Here is a 22,063-nt window from a genome sequence, read left to right on the forward strand (position 1 = left end):
AATAATCAAATTCTCTTTGTATAGCACATTTCAGCAGCAAGGCATTTCAAAAGACTTTACATCATAAAAACAAAGTCATGCAACATAGAATCAACAATCAAAACATTACATTTGTCAATACTATTGTTAAATTCGTAATCAATTATGTTTTATACAACTCTAAACAGGTGAGTTTTAGTCGAGATTTAAAGGCACTCAGTGTTTCAGCTGTTTTGCAGTTTTCTGGAAGTTTGTTCCAGATTTGTGGTGCATAGAAGCTGATCACTGCTTCTCTATGTTTGGTTCTGGTTCTGGGGTTGCAGAGCAGAACCAGAACCAAAAGACCTGAGAGGTCTGGAAGGTTGATACAACAACAGATCTTTACTGTATTGTGGTGCTAAACCGCTCAGTGATTTATAAACTAACATCAGTATTTTAAAGTCTATTCTTTGAGCTACAGGGAGCCAGTGAAGGACTTTAGAACTCATGTTATGTGCTCTGACTTCCTGGTTTTAATGAGAGCATCAGCAGCAGCTTCTGGATCAGCTACAGCTGGAGGACTGATTTGTTGGACAGACCTGTGAAGACGCTGCACAGTAATCAATGCGACTAAAGATAAACTCCTGGATGAGTTTCACTAGATTTTGCTGAGACATCAGTCCTATAATCCTAGAAATGTTCTTCAGGTGATGGAAGACCGACTTTGTAACTGTCTTTATGTGGCTCTGAATGTTCAGGTCCATCACTACTCCCAGATTTTGTGCCTGATCACGAGGTTTTAGTTGTAATAACTGAAGCTGTGCATTGATTCTAGTTCGCTCCTCTTTAGGTCCAATAATAACTTCAGTTTTCTGTTCAGCTGGAGAAAGTTTTGGCACATCCACACATTTGTCTTTTCTAAGCATCTATTCAGTGACTGCATGGGTTCAGAGTCACCTGGTGACATCGTGATGTAGAGCTGTGTATCATCTGTGTAGTATTCAGTCCCACTTTCTCTGAGTTCAACCAATTGCCTTTAGAAGTTACCTGTTGATAATTAAACAGAGTCCACCTATGTGTAATCTAATGTCAGTTGAAATCTGGCTGCTCTGTAACGCCTCAGAGGTTGGTTAAGAGAATATTGCATCATAAAGTCGAAAGGAACATAGTAGACGGGTTTAGGAGAAAATTTGGGAAGCTAAAAGCAGACTTGGGCTATAAAAAGCTTTCCCAAGCTTTGAACATCTCACTGCTTAATCCATCATCCGGAGATGGAAAAAGTATGGTCCAACTGTAAACCTACCAAGACAAGGCCATCCACATAAACTTCCAGTTGAACAAAGCGAGTTCTGATAAGAGATGCAGCCAAGAGGCCCACGGTGGAGGACTATACATCTTCTGTCCTCGGGTACATCAGCAAGTGTGTGGAGGACGTCACCACCACCAAGACTGTGACTTGCTACTCGAATCAGAAACCCTGGCTGAATGCAGAGGTGCGTTCTCTGCTGAAAGCCAGGGATGCTGCCTTCAGGTCTGGCGACCCACAGGAGCTCAGGAGGGCTAGAAGAGAGCTGACTGCAGGAGTAAAGAGGGCAAAAGCTTCATATGCTCAGAAAATCCAGGGACACTTCACCTCCCAAGATCCACGTAGCATGTGGAAGGGCATTAAGTACATCACTGACTACAAAACCAGTGATGCACAATGCGCTAAAGACCCCTCTCTGCCTGAAGCCCTCAACGAGTTCTACGCCCGCTTTGAGGACCCTGACACTCCACCCAGCACCAGACTCACCCCCCCCCACCTGGAGAAGTGCCACTCAGTGTGACGCCAGCAGAAGTGAGGAGGACCCTGAAAAGGATCAACCCACGAAAAGCTGCTGGCCCGGACAACATCCCCGGACGGGTTCTGAGGGACTGTGCTGATCAGCTCTGCGAGGTCCTAGCAGACATTTATAATGTCTCCCTTTTCCAAGCGGCTGTTCCCGCCTGCCTGAAGACCGCCACCATCATCCCGGTCCCAAAGAGCTCCACAGTGATGGGTCTGAATGACTATCGGCCAATAGCCCTCACGCCGATAGTCACAAAGTGCTTTGAAAGACTGGTAATGACCCACATCAAAGGCACCATCGACGTCACTGTGGACCCTCACCAGTACGCCTACAGGAAGAACCGCTCCACAGAAGATGCCATTTCTTCTGTGGTCCACACTGCTCTCACCCACCTGGAGCAGAAGGACTCCTACGTCCGTCTGCTGTTTGTGGACTTCACATCGGCTTTCAATACAATAATCTCTCAGACCCTAATAAATAAACTTTCTTCACTTGGACTGAGCACTTCACTTTGCAACTGGGTCCTGGACTTCCTGACCAACAGGCCGCAGTCTGAAGATCCACAACATCTCCTCCTCCACCACAGTCCTCAGCACTGGCTCTCCACAGGGCTGTGTGCGGAGTCCCCTCCTGTTCACGCTGCTCACATATGACTGCTCTCCTCTACATCCTGGCTGTCATATTGTGAAGTTTGCGGACGATACAGCAGTGGTTGGAAACATCACAAACGGTGATGAGTCCAGCTACAGACAGGAGGTGGAACACCTGGAGGGCTGGTGCAGAGAAAACAACCTCTGCTTCAATGTCAAGAAGACGAAGGAGATGATTGTGGACTTCAGACGGAGCAGACACGCCCACCTCCCCCTGCTCGTGGGAGGATCTGCGGTGGAAGTTGTCTCCAGCTACAGGTACTTGGGTGTGCACCTGAGCAACAACCTCACCTGGAGCAACAACACTTCCGTTCTGGTCAGGAAGGCGAATCAGCGGCTCTACTTCCTCAGGCGGCTGAAGCGTGCAGGACTGGGGAGCTCAGTCCTCACCTCCTTCTACAGATGTGTGGTGGAGAGCGTGCTGTGCTCCAGTATCAACGTGTGGTACGGTAGCTGCTCTGCTGCAGACAGGAAAGCTCTGCAGAGAGTAGTGAAGGCTGCACAGAGGACTGTTGGAGTCAACCTCCCCACCACCACAGACATCTACACCTCCAGATGCAGGAAAAGGGCCTCCTGCATCATGAAGGACCCCACTCACCCAGCACACTCACTTTTTGTCCCACTGCCCTCAGGCAGGAGGCTGCGGAGCATCAAATGCAGGACAACCAGACTGAGAAACAGCTTCATACCAGAAGCTGTGAGACTCTCAAACTCCTCTCAGTCTCTCACTGCACTGTCCCTAACAATAACTTGGTCACTTCAACCCCTGACCCCCCCAATGACACTGTATTTGCACTTTACACTCGGACACTTTAAAATGTTGGACTGCTAAATTTATCTTCCCATGCTGCTACATTATTCATACTTCATCCATTTTGTACATTCCTATTAATATACATTTCATTTTCTACTTCTTGTTTTTATATATTTGTAAATAATTTTCCTATTTATAACAATTTGATCTTGTAGCTAGTTTTTATATTTTATACTTTATATTTGGATGTAACTGGGGCCGTGACTCTCAATTTCGTTCCACCTCATGTAACACGTGATGTGAATGACAATAAAGTCTCTTGAATCTTGTATCTTGACTAAAATGCAGAGATCCACAGCTCGGCTGGGGGAATCTGTCTACAGAGCAACTATTAGTGATGCACTGCACAAATTTGGTCTTTATGGAAGAGTAGCAAGAAGAAAGCCATTGTTAAATGAAAACTACAAGGAGTCTTGTTTGCAGTTTGCCGGAAGCCATGTTCAACACAGCAAACATGTGGAATGAGCTTTGGTCAGACCAGAACAAAGTGAAACTTTTTGGCCAAAATGCAAAATTATGTATGTGGCAAAGGGCTAACATCACCTAGAACAAAACAGAAGAATAATGAGGAAAACTTTTAGTCACTAGATTAGCGTTTCTCAATGGGGCGGTACCACCCTCCAGGGGACGGCAGCGGGTGTTGGCAGAAATATTTACAAAAGGGGGGCACTGCAGTTCCTTTGGGGGGCGTTTGCTTGAAGGTAAACTTTACCCTATATGCACAACAATAACTGTTGAGACTTTGAACTACTTGTTAAAACTGTAGTGTGAGACATTAAAACATGTATGGCTGCAACTATGTCGATGGCAGCTCTTCTTTTCAGTGTTTCTGTTAGCTTCTTGGCGCAGCTCCATGCTCCTGCTTCACTACATTATCAGGTCAGCATTACACCAGCTAGTGGCCTTGCTGTGATTCACTTTTCAGGTCATGGGTGTCTGGTTTTCAAATATTTTATGTCTTTTATACTTATGTTTTAGCAGTGATGTAGTCGTGTTGAAGAAGCAACATTGACACGACTTTTAAATTAAAACGGGAAAAGTGTTAGTGTTTTAATGTTCATCTGGATGCTGCATGTTTCCATGGAAGGACAATGGAATATCACTCTTCTAAACATATAATTACTAAAATCACTGTCTGTCCATCAGAAAAATGAACCCATTTAAATAAAGAAATCCTTCCATGATTTCCTTCCACGCTCTCCATCACCATGATAGAGAGCGTTCATTTTATAGAGTTGCCATCGGTGCTGTAAGTGGTACGGTATGCAGTGTCATGAAGTGCAGTGGAGACGTGGTGAGGAAGACGCTGTGGACAAAGAAGAAAATGATGATTTAATGATAATCCAGACACACAAAGTCCAAAATCCAGGCAGCACAGAAGGAATGCAAGGCTATGGCTCAAAACTGATAGCAACTGGTAACAAAGGACATCTCACAACAGACTTGACAGGAACACTAGACAGTGTAGACAAGAACCCGACAAGGAACACAGGTGGGATTAAATACACAGAGGTTAATCAGGGAAATGAGACACAGCTGGGAATAATCAAGGGGTAGACAGGACAACACGGACAACAATAGACACAGAAACCTAAAATAAACACAAAGACAACTCAAATCCTCACAGTACCACCGTCATGGGCGGCTCCAAGACGCCCCCCAAAAAAAGTCCAACCCAATATATATATATATATATATATATATATATATATATATATATATATATATATATATATATATATACACTGCTCAAAAAATAAAGGGAACACTCAAATAACACATCCTAGATCTGAATGAATGAAATATTCTCATTGAATACTTTGTTCTGTACAAAGTTGAATGTGCTGACAACAAAATCACACAAAAATCATCAATGGAAATCAAATTTATTAACCAATGGAGGCCTGGATTTGGAGCCACACACAAAATTAAAGTGAAAAAACACACTACAGGCTGATCCAACTTTAATGTAATGTCCTTAAAACAAGTCTTTATTTTTGTGCCCTGCTATTGGCCAGCTTCCCTCATCCTCCTTTATCAGAAATGAAAAATTATAAATGCACACAACGTGTTGGAAACCTGTGTTTGTTTACTGACTGTTATTTGTCAGGCTTAAGAGACAAAAGTTGGAAAAAGATCCGATTCTCTTCACGTTTAAGATAACGCAAAACAACGTAAAAAGACCTCCACACAAGACCTCGTTTATTTATTAATTTTTAAATTTTGATAGCTGCCGATTAAACTGAAAGTTACAACATTGACATGATTATATGAGTAGTTTTTACTGAGAAATGGATCAAAAGCGCCGTGAAAATGGTCAGATCCGCCGGATCCACCTCTCTGGCTGCTGTGCGCGCTCCCGACACAGGGGGGCAGAATTTCACACAAGACCGGGAACAGCGCAGGAAGCGCACCCGTCTTGGCGAATCCGGGGGCCGGGAATGGTGTAGGAGGAATAGTCGAAGAGGCGGAAGCTGGCGGCGAGCAGGTTAACCAGGAGCACCGGCAGATGGATCCGGAGGTGTACTTGGGTGGCTCGGGCAGGATAGCCGCAGGCAGAGCGCAGGAAGGCTCGGGCACCACACCGGAGAGAGAGTCACTGATAGGCGACGAGCAGTGGCGCAACTACACATTAGTCAGGTGGATGCGAAAACATAGATCGGTGCCCCCCCACTCCCCACCCCCCCAGTGGTTTCCAAACATTTTCTGGGGCCCCCCTGTGGATTACAAATACGTATATTTATGTGAGGGGGCTGAGGGGAGTCAACTTTTATGGGGGTAAAATGAATGTACGTAGCTGAACATAAACAACAACATCAGTAGCCTGCAGGCTACCTGTTAACAAGCTTAAAGTGCTGTATTGATATTAGCTAGTCATCTTTTAGCTAACATTACCTGCTTTACTCAACTCAGTCGGTTAGTTTGGGGGGAAAACTGAAACGTTCTTTGCGTTTTGCTGGTTTGCTGCCATGATTCTAACACACCTGCGTAGCTTATCTCTGCCCAGCAGCAGCAGGTGTAAACCCAGCGCGCTCATGTTGCGTTTGAAGATGGCTCGGAAAAACAGGTTACCACATGTTAACAACGGATTAAACAGTTTTAACTGCTGATAAAAGTGACCAGAGGACACAGACATGGGAAGTGTGGAAGTATCAAATTGACATAGAAATAACAGAGTTGGCCATTCTAAGGTAAAAATCCAGCGCATACAGCGTTCCATGTTTTTTTTTGTATCCAGATGGCTTCCCGCGCCCCCCCAGCAATGACACGGCGCCGCCCCTAGGGGGCGTGCCCCACATTTTGGGTACCTCTGCATTATGGCAATCCGCTAAGTTCTATTTCGTATAGGCTTCGCCCTTCAAGGCTATCACTAGTGGGTGTATCCCTTGCGCGCAGCACTGAAAAAAGCTTAGTCCACGCTCACCTACTGGATGGGTCCCACCCCGGTTCTGTATAAATAACGGTCAGACAGAACAAACGGTTAGCTCTTTTTCTTCAGCGTAAGATAGCACTGTGTTAAGAGCGAACATCCGTTGGTGCCCGTCTTGTCAGACGGGGTACATCATGTCCTTGACGGGCACCTGATCTGCAAGGGATGCCTGGGTCCCCAGCTTGCCGACTTCAAGGAGGCGGAGGCTAGACTTTTTCAAGGCTGGTGCTAGGTTGGGCACCGGGCCCACCGAGTCTGGTCGCTGCTTGTGGGGAGATACTAGCTACGTTGAGCGGGATGCTAGCTATGCTGAGTGGGAGTCGGATGATTCCTCTTTCAGAGAGGATGACAACAATGAGGATGACAGCAGGAGCAGCAGCGGTTCGGATGGTGCTTCCCAGCTGGCGGAAGAGAGGATGCTCAGTCAAGCCCGGGTTCCGTATGTCAACTCAACCCCACTTCTAGCTGTGGCCTCGCTCCTCCTCGAGCTACCTAGCTTGATGGAAGAGGCAGCTAGCGCTAAGGGGCTTCCCGTTCCCAACCTCCCCCGCCATGTTTGAATGACCTGGTGGGACGGTTTGGCTCCGCCCCGAGTCGCTGTCCGGACCCCATCTGGCCTCAGTTATGTAATAGCTTACACAACTGAGTCAGCGGCTGAGCCCGCGAAGCTGAGGGCGCCGGTCTGCATTTATGCGCCTACTACCAGGGTGGAGGGGTTTACGGAGCAGAGTTTTCCCTCTGTTCCCCCTCTGGATCTGGGCCTCACTGACGTGTTTGGGGTCAGGACATCAGGGTTGTGCCCTGTGCCCCATCAGGCGCCCTGTGCCCCTTTCTAAGCTGATTGCCAGGTTCTCTGACCGGACCCACCAGTGCGCCTATCAGATAACGGCTGCCACCAATAATGCCGCTTTGTTGGCATACAGCATCTCTAAGAGGGTGGAGGAAACTGCCTTACCAGTGGTGCTGAAAGGCTCTCTTTGTAAGGCGGCTGATGCTATACTCAATCTGTGTGCCACCTCAGCGGTTTGTTCCTCACGGATAGCTGCCTGGGTCACTCTGATCCAGAGGACCACCTGGCTCCGCCTCTCGCCATCTATGTCCGAGAAGCTGGATGGCCCCATCACCCCTGATGCGATGTTAGGTGCAAATTTTCAGTCTCCCCTATTGGAGTCTAAGAAGACCCAGGAGGTTTTGGAGTCCGTCTTCCACCTGGTACGGCCGCAACTGCCCCCCACACTTCCGGCCGCTGGAGGGACCAACATGGCCGTCGTCAACACCAGAGACTGCAGCCTCTTCCCGTTCCGCCACCCTCCTCCACCTCTCGGCATTTCTTCCCGGTGCGACAGTTAGCGACCCGGCGTCTTCCCAGAGGACGTCAGCCCGAATCATCCGGACCGGCCAGCCACAGGGACAAGGAGAAGGCAAGCTAGGAAATGACTAGATGGGGTGAATGTGTGTGATAATGTGAAATGTTCTGAAATAAAACACCAACATATCGCTGAGGGCAAAATCCCTGCATGTTCCAGCTCTGTCAGATCAGCTGATTTCACAGCAGCTTCCTTGCACACATTCCCCACACACAGTGAGCCGGCTGACTCTTGTCTTTGTCTGACATAAAATTCTGTGTAGAAACCACAGAGCTGTGTGGTTTCTGTGTAGAAATTCTGTGGTTTCTACACAGAATTTTTCTGTCTCAGTGGATCAGTCTGCCTCTTCTGAGCAGTCTGAATCCAAGAGCATGTTCTGTGAACAGTCAAAGCCTACTGTGATTCTGGCTGCAGCTTCGCACTCATCTCACCTTGTGAGTGGCGACTGTTTGCCATCTGTCCGGCAGCAGTCCACGCCAAAACAGCGTCTTAAGCATCCTGACCCCACCCCTACGCTCAGGAAGCACGCGGGTTCGCCCTCGGCCTGACATGGACGCTGTCACATCATGCGGCATGGAGGCCAATAACCAGCCCTTCCTGGCTGAGCCCCCTCATTTGTTCTCCCCAGAGAATCTCCGAGGCAGGGGACGGCGGTAGAGGCTCTGACTTGGCTGGAGTTCATGCGAACCATAGCACCTCACATGAATGCACGCCTGCTTTCAGAACATTATTCAGAGTGGCGGCACGCATGCTCCTTGGATGTCCAAGGAGTGTGTAACCCCTAATCAGCAGGGGTTACATGCTGCAGTTTGGGGGCAGGACTCCACCTTGGAGACGCTTCTACCATCTCCAAAGCAGAACGGCGCTCTCATGTCAGAGCTGCAAGAACTTTTGGCGAAAAGTGTAATTTCCACGGTACCCCAGGGAGAGAAAATGCAGGGTTTTATTCCCGATATTTTTTGGTCCCCAAAAACAGGAGGAGTGAGACTCTCGATCTGTTCCTGTTCAACAGCTTGATCGTGGAGAGGTCATTCCACATGCTGACAATCAGACAAGTGCTGGAAAACGTTCACCAGGACAACTGGTTCACCTCCATAGATCTAAAAAAAATGCATACTTATACGTCCCCACCATCCTGTCACACCAGAAGTATCTGCGTTTCTCCTTCCAGGGGACCCAGTATCAGTACAACCGTCTGCCATTTGGTTATTTTCACGTCCCGTGCACGTTTTCCAAATGTGTGGAAACAGCAGCCACTGCACATGACAGGGATGAGAGTCCTCTTCTGCTTTTACTGGTTCGGTCCAGGAGAGGAAGCTGCCATTCAGTCCCAGAAGGTGGCAACACATCTGCTGAGTCTGGGACTTTCCATCAACTGGGAGAATAGTTCGGTTATTCCATCCCAGATGATTGTTTATCTGGGAGTGGAGCTGACAGTTTTAATGTTCGATTAATCACCCGACACTTCGTGCTACACCTGCTTGGCTAACTTTAGCTGCTAACAAAAATACTAAACCAAGGGTGCTCATGTCCAGTCCTCAAGAGCTACCGTTCTGCAACTTTTAGACACATCCTTACTCCAACAGACCAGGATCAGCTCTGAACAGGCAACGAGTCATTCATTTGATTCAGGTGTGTTGGAGCAGAGAAGCATCTGAAAGTTGCAGGATGGCAGCTCTGGAGGACTGGACTTGAGCAGCCCTGTATATGCCAGCTGTACCATAATAGCCAAACAAGTAAACTTACATTAAGCAAACTATGTATATAACCCGGTACTCTTGTGCAAATGGAAAATTAATGCATCCATAAAAAATAATCAAAAACATGATGATCTTAACATGGAACTTACCTTGTTATAATAAGCTCCAGACAAGACGCCATGCTGCTGCCTCCGCTCCTCAGGCAAACATGTGACGTCACATATGTTACAATTGTGGGAGCAACTCTGTCTGGTGTTGATTTCAAAATCATCACCATAGTTGCTTAAATTTAACTCTCTGGAATTAAATTTAAGAGAGTAAACTCTAACACCAACTCTTTAGGAAAACTAAGACTCATGTTAGACTAAAATTAGACTAAACAATTGTTGAATTAACTGGAAATCAAACACTTTTGAATTTGCTGTGAGCACTTTTAAATCTCACTTATAAGTTTACTGGGATGTTTTCCATTGTTGTAGTAACAGGTTTACGTCAGTCTGCCTTCCCCCATCGATACGCTCCCCGATAGCTCCGCATCGTAGAGGGTAAAGAAATCAAATCAAACGACGTGCACATTGCGCAAAACTCAGTAAGAGGAAAACTGGGACATACAACAGAGCAACGAACTAGATGTGAATCAGGATATGAAAACAGAATCCGACGCTGAATAGTGAAAAATCAAGAGCTTATATAAGGGCAGATGAGGCAAAACACGATGACGAGGCGGAGCAGCAGCAGGTGAATGGCATGACGAGTGAAGATGGCGAGCGTCAATACAAAGGAGAAGCAAACTAATAACAGGAGAGAAACTAAAGAGAACATAAACCAAGAAACGACAGTACTAATCAAAGGAAACTATGGAAATGCACAAAGAACAAACTAAGAAACTAAATGCAGAATAAACTGGTATGGCAAGACATTTCAAGCAATAATTAATAAAGGGAACTGTATAGCAAGAACAAAAAGACACTGTAGATAAAAGGTAAGACGATATTGTGCTGTGGGTTTGTTGGGACCACATCTAGTACTAAGAAGAAATATATCTTACAAACTATAGCAGTACGAAGCTTATCACTTATTTATGTTTTTAATTATTTTCTATTTTATATATTTGTTTCTTCAATATTATTTTTTATGTCATGCTGCTGTTAAGTGACTCCATGACACTTTCAATTTGACCAGATTTGCTCTTTGTAATTTCTGTCCAGTAAATCTATAAATCAATAGACAGGCCTATTGAAAAATATCATCCATGTTTCTGTCTCTTATTTGTATGACATTAAAAGGATGTCTAACATTTGTTAATATTAATCATAAAATAATATTCAGTGCAAATAGCTTACATTTTCTTTGATGGATAAGGGACCTGAATGATGGATACAGTATGTGGTCCATCATTCAGGTCCAAAAAAGGTTGAGAAATGCTGCACTAGATGATCAAAGCTGGTAGAGACAAACTCTGGAAGACTTGAAGCTGGAATTGCAGCAAAAGGTGGATGCACAAACTGTTGACTCAAGGGGGCTGAATACTTTTTCACACCACACTTTTCAGTTTTTTATTTGTAAAAAATATTTTTGAATCATGTATAATTTTATTTTTACTTAATTGTATGCCACTTTCACATTAAATTGCAATTAAATATATTTATATTATCTTTATAATGTGACAAAATATGGAAAAGTTCAACGGATATGAATACTTTTGTAAGCCACTGTAGGTCAAATGTTCCTCATGAATAGTTCTTCGGGCTTTATGAGGGAATTTTTAAAAGATTTTTGTTAGACTTTGCTCACTGTTTTTTTTTATTTCTGTCCCATTAACTATGTGTTCTGTGTTTCATTTAGGCCAACCTGGCAGACTGGTTGTCTCACCTCGGTCTCAGCCAGTACTACCAAGTTCTTGTCCAGAATGGATATGAAAACATTGACTTTGTTTCAGACATCAGCCTTGAAGACCTGCAAGAGATTGGCATCGCTAAGCTCGGTAAACCAGTACATATACAATGCTTTGCAAAAGTATTCCTATTCCTTTAACATTTTCACATTTTGACAAGTCACAACCATCAATATACTGTATAGAGTTTTTCTGTGTCATGATTATTAGCCAAAAAATTCTGTTTGGGTCTCACGTGACCAGAACTTATTCCATCATTTTGCTAAGGCCTGCTAACAGACCTGATTTATTGCTTTCAATGCCACTCTTTCATTAAGACCAGGTTTATGAAGTGCAAGACTGTCTACTAACCCTACTACCCTGCTGACAGATTCTCATACCTGAGCTGTGGCTCTTGGCAGCTCCGCCAGAGTTGCCATGGGCCTTCTGGCTGCTTCTCCAATTATTGCTACCTTTGGTCACCCAGTCAGTTAGGTTAAATAGTCACCTCATGCTGCTTTTGCAGTTGTGACAAAACCTTTCCATTTTTGGAAGATGAAATGAAATGCTTTTGTGAAAGGTTCATGGTTTATATCCCAACCCAGTTTTAAATGACCCACAACTTTTTCTTGATCTTGCCTGGTGTGTTCTTTTGTCTTCAAGAAACTATTTACTAAAGTCATCTAACAAACCACCGAGGTCTTTACAGAACAGCTATATTTTACAGAAATTAAATTACCGTACACAGAAGTAGACTACATGCCAACTAGATGACTTCTCAAATGTTTATTTAGGGGCTTAAAGTTGGCTAAACAGAATTGCACAACATGCATCAGTTTTTCTTTCACTTCATAATTACGTTCTATGAAATGTTGAACTATCACATAAAATCATAATGAAAAACACTGGTTTCTAGTTGTGACGTGAAAAAGTTATTAATATAATTTCTAGGCACTGTAAATCTGATCTCAACTTACAATAAAGTCTCCATCTTTTTCTGATGTCCTACAGGACATCAGAAAAAATTGATGTTGGGAGTAAAGAAACTCAAGGAACTACAAGGAGGAGGAAGTGGCTCGGAGCCTCCTCAGAGTCCCACTTCTCCTCCTTCCAGCCCAGGAGGAAGCACCTCCTCAGAGTCACGCAGGGAGGCAAGGAAACTGAGGGAGGGGGCCCCTAGCCCGCTGGCCAAAGCTCGCCCAGGTCTCACTTCTTCACAAACGCCTCCCCACACACCGAACCAGACACCCCCACAAACCCCTCCACATGCCCGCACCCAGCAGGCCTCCCCTAGGGCTCGCCCAAGACCGTCCACCCAAACATCCACTGTCGATCCATTGGTACCGCTGTTGCGACTGCCATGTGAGGAGGAGGAACGACGGAGGACTCACAGCCTCATTGGCTCTGAATTGGACTCCCGATACGCCACCGTGTGCCGAAGCAGCTCCACTCATACTGCTGCACCTAATGATGTTACTGTTAACCGCAGCCAGTCATCTGTTACCCTCCGTCCCCGTCGGAAAGGCCGACCTCCTACACCACCTAAACGCTCCTGTTCTTCCATCACCGGTGGTGACGGGGACAGTGAAGGACAGGGGATGGGGCTTTTGGGTCTGCCAACCTATCGAGAGAGGCGAGCCAGTGACTGTGGCAGCTTGGGAGCAGCGTTGAGAGCTCAGGACTCTGCTGGCCTTCAGCGATCAGAGGGGGCTTCTGGGAGTGTCCGCAGTCTCGCAGCCATGTTGGAAACATCAATGGTGCCAAGAAATGTGGGAAGTGGCACCAACTTCCTACAGGTGAGTCTGTGAAAACTTTGAATTTTACACTTTCAACCTAATGCGAAAAGTTTTAGTAACAGCCTTGTGACTTTTAGGCGAGTCCTCCTCTGCTCCGTCGACAGGCTGGAGCTGGAGGTCTGGGAGCATCTGAGGATGATGTTGCAAACCGGCGCAGGACCATCAGTGGACTTGAAAACCTTCCTGATGAGACTCCTGACCAGTTACCTCACCAACCTGTCAAGCGACGTCCAGAACCTCGACCTCGCTCCGTCGTGGCCACTTCAGCATCTGAGATCACAGATGCAACAGCTACGCTCAGGAGGAAACCATGTCCTCCAACTACAGAATCTGAAGCCCTCACATCAACAGCTACGACTGTAATAACCATGACAACTGGCTCAGAAACAATACACAGATCACGCGCAACAGAACAAACTGAATCAGTTACTCAAAGCAATAATCAATCAAATTCTCCGGAGAGGACCCAGAAAAACGTGGGCGAGCCGAAGCAGAACGGGGGTGTAGTGCTGAGGCGGAGGCCAGTGTCTGAGGCCTCTGAGAGGACGGAGGCCGGCAGCGAGACCTGTGAGTGGATGGAAGCCAGGAAGTCTCTGAAGCCACCAGCCTCACCCAAGCCTTCTACAGGCTCCCTGAGAAAGACCCAGACAGACCCACCTACTCCGACTCGAAGAGTCCCCATACCAGGACCAGATAATGCTGAGCCAGCACAGAGTCCCGGTGAGAACCCACAAATACAACTCTGTGCAAAAGTTTTAAATTGCCTCAATTTTCTTTTCAACTCTGTTGAGTTAAACCTTCATGTTATTTTTTTAAGTGGTCTTGATCAACAGTTGCCTGGCCTTTCTAAGAGTGCATTCACACCAGCTCTGTTTAATCTGCTTTAATCAAACTTTCATTTGCCTAGAAAGTCTGATTCATTTTAGGCAGTGTGGAGCTGAGGATGCTCCCAGACTGCCTTAGGGTTAGGGTTAGGGTTAGGTTAGCGAAGTACCACCTACAAACGTAAGTCTAGGTGTGGTTGAAGTGAACTCAATCAAATACATATGTGAACACCAAGCGGACCAGAGACCACTCCAAAAGCAGGAAGTGTACATAGCACAAGGTAAACACAACTAAAACAAATGCACAAGTCTAGCGCAGACTGGAAAAATGGCTCATGGTTTTTTGCAAAAGACAAAAGAGAAACCCCACAACCACTAAACTCTGGCACCACTCCATTTCTGCTTACATTTCCTGAAGAAGGAAGTATTTATGTCTATGGAAATTGAGCTCAATGTCTTCTTCAAGGGTTTTTAAGATTTTTCCTTCAGTGATTCTTGGTGCAGCACCACCACAGGTGAGGGTGGGGAACAGATTGGTCAAAGGGTTTGATTAGTTTAGCACAGTGCATTGTGAATCCAAACTGCAGTAGCTTAAAGTCTAGCAAATGTTCAAATTTGTTCTCTAATCAAACCAAATCTAGGTGTGAAAACATCTTTCAATGTTTATCTTTGGATTTCTGTTAGTTGTTTAGTCATTTCTGTTCAGCATCCAACAGGTAAGTAATGAGATTTCACTGAAATATTTATTGTCAAAGTTTAGTTGGACTTAACTTAGACAAGCTGACTCGTTACTGTCAGCTTTTATTTCGTTTGACAAAGGAAGTCTTAGATATCATTTGCCCCAGGTGTGAAAGTGAGTGCTAGCAGTTTGACAGCCTAAATATGAAGATACTATGTCACGCTCTACACACATTGGATCCCTGGAGTATCTGGAGACTATGTACGATAATATCATAGAGGTACAAAGTGACCTTAAAGTGATGGTGCCCTCTTTTGCAATAACAGAAGGGAACAAAAGATTGTTATATGCATAAAAGACTAGACAAACTAATGACAAAGATATTTTTTCTTGTTTTGGGTATATTATATTCTACATTGTATATATCAAATATCCATCCATCCATCCATGTTTCTGTCTCATATTTGTTTGGCATTAAAAGGATCTTTAACTTTAGTTTTTCCACTGAAAGCTCTGGTTTGAACAATAAATGCCATGTGGGTGAAGTTTTATGAATGATACTCTGATGTCCCATTTTCCTGAAGGCAGCACAGAGCTGCACCACCAGAAACTGACAAACACTGAAGAGAAGAAGAGTTATGATTAATGTAGTTACAGTTCTATCCATGTTTTAATGTTGCAGCTCAGTTTGCAAATAGTTCAAAGTTTAAACTGGCATGTTGTTCATATTTTATCTGGTCATTTTGTGGAATATTTAACAACTAGAAAATGGCAAAGAATAAGAATATTGTTTCCACTCTGATTGGCTGCTGTTAGACCTACAAACTTTAACTTGAATGTTCATTACATTTTTTGTAGACGCTTGTGAAAATAATTTCTATTCTCATGACTTTTTTGTTCTCTGGTAAATAATTTTTGATGATAAATACAGAAACAAGCATAAAAATCAAAACATCTACAATAGTGATAGTAATATTAATGATAAAATAATAGTCAGTGCAAAGTAGCCTACAAATTCTTTGGTGGGGGGCAGTGAGGGACCTTAATGAAGGCTGGGGGGGCGCTGGGCTGAAACAGGTTGAGAAACACTGGTCTATACTGTTGGAATGCAAGTAGCTATTTATATATATCTGATACAGATTCATGGCTGATACAAAAAGCGTGACTGAATAACGTTTGTGCTCTGTCACATGACATTTCACCTTAAACAGCATAACTGAAAATATGTCTTTCAAAGCACATGGACTTGTTTGTGGGGGAATAAATGTTGAAAGACTTTGAGAAAGCAAGTACAACTAATGTGTAAGACCACTTAAAAATACTTAAAACTTTGGCTGCTTGAATTGATTTAAATTGATTACATTTGTTTTGCGTATAACAGCATTTTATCTGGCATTTTTCTGTGACCAGAGCCAAAGCGTGTCCCTCCTCCTATATCACCAAAACCCCGTGGGCCTCCAACGGCTCCCAAACCAGGAAAAGCAGCAGTACCTTCAGCTGCCGCGAGCCCCAGCCCTGCTTCTACCAGTCCAGCTGCTACTAGTCCCACTCCGGCCCCCAGACCCTTCTCTCCTCCAGCTGCTGCTCCACTCCCAGCTCCTGACACCCCTTCTGCTCCCTCTCTTTCTCCGGGACTCCCTCTCACATCCACCTCTCCGGCCCAGAGTCCTTCTACTTCGTCACCACACCCAGTCAAACCTCCCCGCTCCTCCATTGCCAGCCTGTCCATTGACCTGCTGGGAGGACGGGAGGCAGAGGAGGAAGAGGAGAGGATAAGAGAAGAAGAGGAGAGGATGAGAGAGAGGGAGCATCAGAGGAAAACAGAACAGGAGGAGGAGAAGAAAAGGGCAGAGAATGAAAACTTGAAGGAGATGGAAAGGAGGCCTTTGAGGAGAGAGAAAGCAAAAGAAGAGAGTCAAGAAGGAGGAGAGCAAGAAGGGATGATTCAGCATCGTTTGGAGGAGACCAGTGCCTCCTTGGCTGCAGCTCTGCACTCTGTAGAGCATAAAATCAAAGAGGAGGACAGACCAAATGAGTGAGTATTCATAAATAAAGTACTTCAGAGGGGCGCATGTTAAGTTTCAACTGTTACATAAATTACGTGAGATGAATAACTTTACAAACCAACAGCTGTTGCAATAACATCCCTGCACACATGATGCTAACCTCACAAGGAATGTCCTACCTGTTTCAGAAGTTAGCAAATTAATCTGTTAATACTAAATAAGATGGCAAAAAGTCCTACTAACTGTTCATTAAGTTCATGCATTGCTGGGCCTAGAACACTCGACCCAACCTGAGTGTGCCCTAGACCCATCCGACCCATTACTGTTTTTGTTTTTAGACCACCATTTGAGTAAACAGTGTAACTTGTCCAATTTTTAGATTTTACTTAACGTCTTCCAGCTCCATCTTCACGCTTGTTGTAGCCGCAGGGTGAGTCAAGTGGAAATCTTCTGGGACGTGGGATTGATAGGATCTTTTTTCCACTGCTGCCCAAGTGGAGCAGGGCGGCTCAGACTGAGCGTGTTCCTTACGTTACTTTACTCCCTCTGCTCCTGAATTCAGACATAATCAGTAGATTAACTCAATCAAGCGTTCTCATTTGGTTTTCTCTGCACTGTATATATTGCAAGCTTATTACATGTGCCACTGAAGCCTGAGTGGGCGATACGCATTTAAGGTTTTGTCTCAATATTTTGTGACAAAACTGTTATAACAATAAAAGTGACAATAATAACTATATATAACTTATTTTTAGGTATGGCTGTGAGTGTGTAGAGCAACTAGAGCCAAAAATAATTATCTTGAAAAATATTTCCATTTGTAATGCGCTTCATTAAGACACCAATCACAAAAAAGTGTTTTTGTATCATGAATCTGCACAGTAACTGTATTTTCATATTTATTGATGCTTCTGTTGAAGAAACAGTGGAGAAAACGGTACAAGTATGAACATAAAAGTACTGAAAAAGCTGGAAATTTTTATTTAGGAAAAAATGAAATTGTGCTGGAGCTTTTATTCCTGGTATTAGTGTTGGAGCCTTATAAATGTTTCCATTAATTCTGTTTCCAGCAAAAAAGCAACAGTTTCCATCCTGGATGACATCGGCAGTATGTTTGACGACTTGGCAGATCAGCTGGATGCAATGCTGGACTGATTCCATCCACATGCTTTTTTCCCTTCTGTCCCCCTCATTGTGTGAAGGTGTACAAAGAAAAGTCTTTCCCACGGCTAAATGCTGGCGTGCAAATTTTTTTGTAAGAGCTTCCCGAGTATCCTCATGCAGATACCAAGGAGTGGGAGAGCTGCTTGTTGCTCCTTTTCTTGCTGCAAGGAAAATGGTCCCACACAACCTCTGACCTCTGCAGCCCACATGACGATGCCTCCACCCAGCTCCAGACGGCTGCGTGGACTGAGAAGCACAATCTTTTTGTGTATCCTTTTATCTGATAAGCATATTGCTTGCAAACCTAAGCACATAAATAGTCTGACAGGCAGATTGATTACCTGATAGAAAACAGAGGAATTTTTTAAAAAGCACACAGAAAGAAAAGCTGCTGTCTGAGTCCTCCAGTCTGAAAAAAGAATCCCTTTTTTTCCAGATGAATTGTAGCCTCCTTCTCCTCTGTGTGAGTGCAGGCCTCCTGCCCCGCGTGTCGTCTCTGTTCATGTTGTCGTCGGTGCCGTTATAGTTGGCTGTGTTGTTGTTTCGAGTGTGTAATCCCTGCTCATACGCTTCAGTCACTTACCTCCTTTTCCCACCCATTTTGATCAGACAAACTAAACACAGATGTGTCCATAAATTTATAAGAAATGCAAACAAGCACACACACACACACATTCATACACACATTGGTGGGACTTCCATTATTTTAAATATTGCTGCTGGTGTTGCTGTTTATCTATCATGGATAGATAAACAGTGTGGAAGGATTGCTTGGAAATAATTCATGAGAAATACATGGAAATATGTGTGCGCACGCACACACACACTCACACGCACACCCCCCCACACACACACACACACACGCACACACACACACACACACACACACACACACACAGACAGACAGACACACACTCTTATGTGGTATTTCCCTGTGTGCTGCTGCAGTGAATGGTTTTTCTGAAGATACTCCTATATTTCAATGCTTTACATCGTACATACAGTAAAAAAGACACAGTTTATAGTTGACCTGGATATTTGAGCTTAGAGCTTCATCTATTGTCGGTTAGTGAAGTTGCCCTTATCTGACCTACTTCTTCTTCTTTTTCCCAAATCCCTTATTTGAAGCCTGTGTCTAATTAGGTAAATCTGCAAATCTCTGTGCCTTCGCAGTGTTCTTTATCTATTATTTTGTTTTTCTTTCCGTCTACTATAATGTTTTGATCTCTTTAAACCCTTTTTGTCTGGTTTGTCTGGAAGTAACTTCTCAGTTATTTGTGAGTCTTGTACCCTTGAAGCTTAATCCTCCATGTCTATGAGCTGTAAGCTGTAATAAGTTGGCTCCTCTCTTCCAAGAATTCTCTGTTTTCAGTGATTTTTCCCAGACAACAGACCAACCACCAGTTTTCATCCCAATGAAGAGTTCACTTGTATTTTTATGCTCTTTGAAAACAGATATATTTGAGAGACTGTTCTATGTGAATAATAATATTAATAATTATAACTATGATGATTATCATGATGGTGTTAAACACAGAATGAGCTAAGCTGATTTGAGTGTATATTACTGGTTGAGTTCTGGATGTGTTGTGACAGCTGTTGTGTCATGGTTGGGTTCAGTTGGGTGTTTCTGCTGTGACGATGCATTCCTGTACAGCTGTCATAAGAATAAATGTATAAATTAAACCTGATGTCACTCTTGGAATATTTTAGTACACTAGTACACTTTCATGTTTTTTCAACAGCTTTATCGTTGAAAAAACAAGTTTCATAGAATAATTTCAACAAATAAAAGCTTAAAAAGTGTTATGCACATGATTGCCCACCCCCTGTTCTTACTCTAATACATTTCATTTAAGTAATATCCAAGTCACTTACCTAATAAATAGTCTGTATTTAAAGTAATCTCAGTGTAAATAGCTTTTCTATTAAAACAACATCCCAAGCTCACAAAAGCAGCAAATTGCAAACCTATTAAGAGAAGACCTTCTGCCTATGCAGGCCGGCCAGGGAAAGTATCAATCAGAGAAGCAGCCGGTGGTAACTAAGAAGGAGCTGACAACACGTCAGGTGGGGGAATCTGTAGACTAACTAAAGTGTTGGCCTCTGCACAAATCTAGCCTTATGAAAGAGTGGCAAGAATAACCATAGACATAAATAAATAGACGCCACATGGGGCTGGTCGGCCCGTTGCTGCGATACGTAACAGCGTCCGCCATATGACCTATGTGCCAGTAAACTAATACAGGTAAATGCACTTCAAAAAGTGCTGTTCTACAAAAGATTTTAAATTAATTCCTGTCATTGACACATTTTCTCACACACATTAATATATTTGGCAATTAAACAAATCACTAAAGACAGAGTTTCTAACTTTTGATGTGATTATTTAATTGTTTTGGGGCATTTCTGAATAAAGAGCACAATGTTTTATTTGATAGAAATTATTCTGATATGACATTGATGAACAGACACACTTTTACGGTGTTTAATTAAAGAACATATTTACATAATTCCATAAGGCAGAGGTTCCCAAACTGTGGGGCGTGACCCTAGGGGGAGCGCCGTGCCATTGCAGTGGGGGCGCGGGAAGCCGTCTGGATGAAAAAAAAAAACAAAAAAAAACATGAACATTGTATAAGCTGGGTTTTTACCTTAGAATAGCCAACTCTCTGTTATTCCTCTGTCAATTTGATACAGTAGGTGTTTCCACACTAACCATATCTGTGTCCTCTGTCACTTTTATCAGCAGTTAAAACTATTTAATCCGTTGTTAACATGTCGTAACCTGTTTTTCCGAGCCGCCTTTAAAGGCTATGACTCTCGCGCTGGGTTTACACCTGTGTGGCAGCGAAGGAGACCTGCTGCTGCTGTGCAGAGCTATGCAGGTGTGTGTTAGAATCATGGCAGCAAAACGCAAAGAACTTTTCAGTTTTTCCCCCAAACTAACCGACTGTTTAGTAAAGCTGTTGGATGCAAGTAATGTTAGCTAAAAGATGACTAGCTAGCTAATATCAATACAACACCTTAAGCTTCTTAACAAGTAGCTTGTAGGCTGCTGGTGTTGTTCTCTATGTTTAGCTACGATTCATTTAGCCCCCCAAAAAGTTGATCCCCCCCTTGTTCGTTTGGAGCAGGGGCTGATTATAACAGGGAGTCTTTAAGAATCCACCCCCACACCCTCCTTCGCTCACACACATCATTCAACCAGACAGCTATTTGTAAGCCATGGGGGGGCAGAAATAGTTTGGAAACCACTGGGGGGGCCCGGAAGAAAAAGTTTGGGAACCACTGCCATAAGGTAAGGTAGGTAAGGTAATTTTATTTATATAGCACATTTTCTCCTTGGGCTGCCACCTTATCGTGGTGGAGGGGTTTGAGTGTCCCAATGATCCTAGAAGCTATGCTGTCTGGGGCTCAGCCCGAAGAGGAGACATGGGTCCCCTGTCCAATGGGCTCACCACCTGTCCGAGGGGCCAAAGGGGTCGGATGCATTGTGCTATGGGCAGCAGCCGAGTGAGGGGACCCTGGCGGTCTGATCCTCGGCTGCAGAAGCTGGCTCTTGGGACGTGGAACGTTACCTCTCTGGTGGGGAAGGAACCGGAGCTAGTGTGCGAGGCTGAGAGGTTCCGGCTAGAAATAGTCGGCCTCACCTCGACACATGGCTCTGGTTCTGGAACCAGTCTCCTTGAGAGGGGCTGGACGTACTTCCACTCTGGAGTTGCTCACGGTGAGAGGTGCTGGGCAGGAGTGGGCATACTTATTGCCCCCCATCTTGGCACCTGTACATTGGGGTTTACCCCGGTGAACGAGAGGGTAGCCTCCCTCCGCCTACGGATGGGGGGACGGGTTCTGACTGTTGTCTGCTCTTACGGGCCGAACAGCAGTTCAGATTACCCACCCTTCTTGGAGTCCTTAGAGGGGGTACTGGAGAGTGCCCCTCCTGGGGACTTCCTTGTTCTACTGGGAGACT

At 44.5% G+C, this 22,063-nt stretch overlaps 1 protein-coding gene across 6 annotated transcripts in view; it reads left to right on the top strand.

Annotated features, from left to right (window-relative positions):
- LOC103462904 (uncharacterized) overlaps positions 1-19,776 on the top strand; it is a 133,330-nt gene extending 113,554 nt beyond the window's left edge. For all 6 annotated transcript variants that reach the window (XM_008405998.3, XM_081606476.1, XM_081606515.1 and 3 more), the window contains 5 exons: positions 11,594-11,732; positions 12,633-13,417; positions 13,495-14,137; positions 16,331-16,955; positions 17,997-19,776. In XM_008405998.3, coding sequence (XP_008404220.2) covers positions 11,594-11,732; positions 12,633-13,417; positions 13,495-14,137; positions 16,331-16,955; positions 17,997-18,081 — 2,277 coding nt within the window. In that variant the 3' untranslated portion in view covers positions 18,082-19,776. The remainder of the gene's footprint in view (positions 1-11,593; positions 11,733-12,632; positions 13,418-13,494; positions 14,138-16,330; positions 16,956-17,996) is intronic.
- Positions 19,777-22,063: the final 2,287 nt, after the last annotated feature.

This window comes from Poecilia reticulata, chromosome 1, assembly GCF_904066995.2.
Source record: "Poecilia reticulata chromosome 1, P_reticulata-male-v2, whole genome shotgun sequence".
NCBI lineage: Eukaryota > Metazoa > Chordata > Actinopteri > Cyprinodontiformes > Poeciliidae > Poecilia > Poecilia reticulata.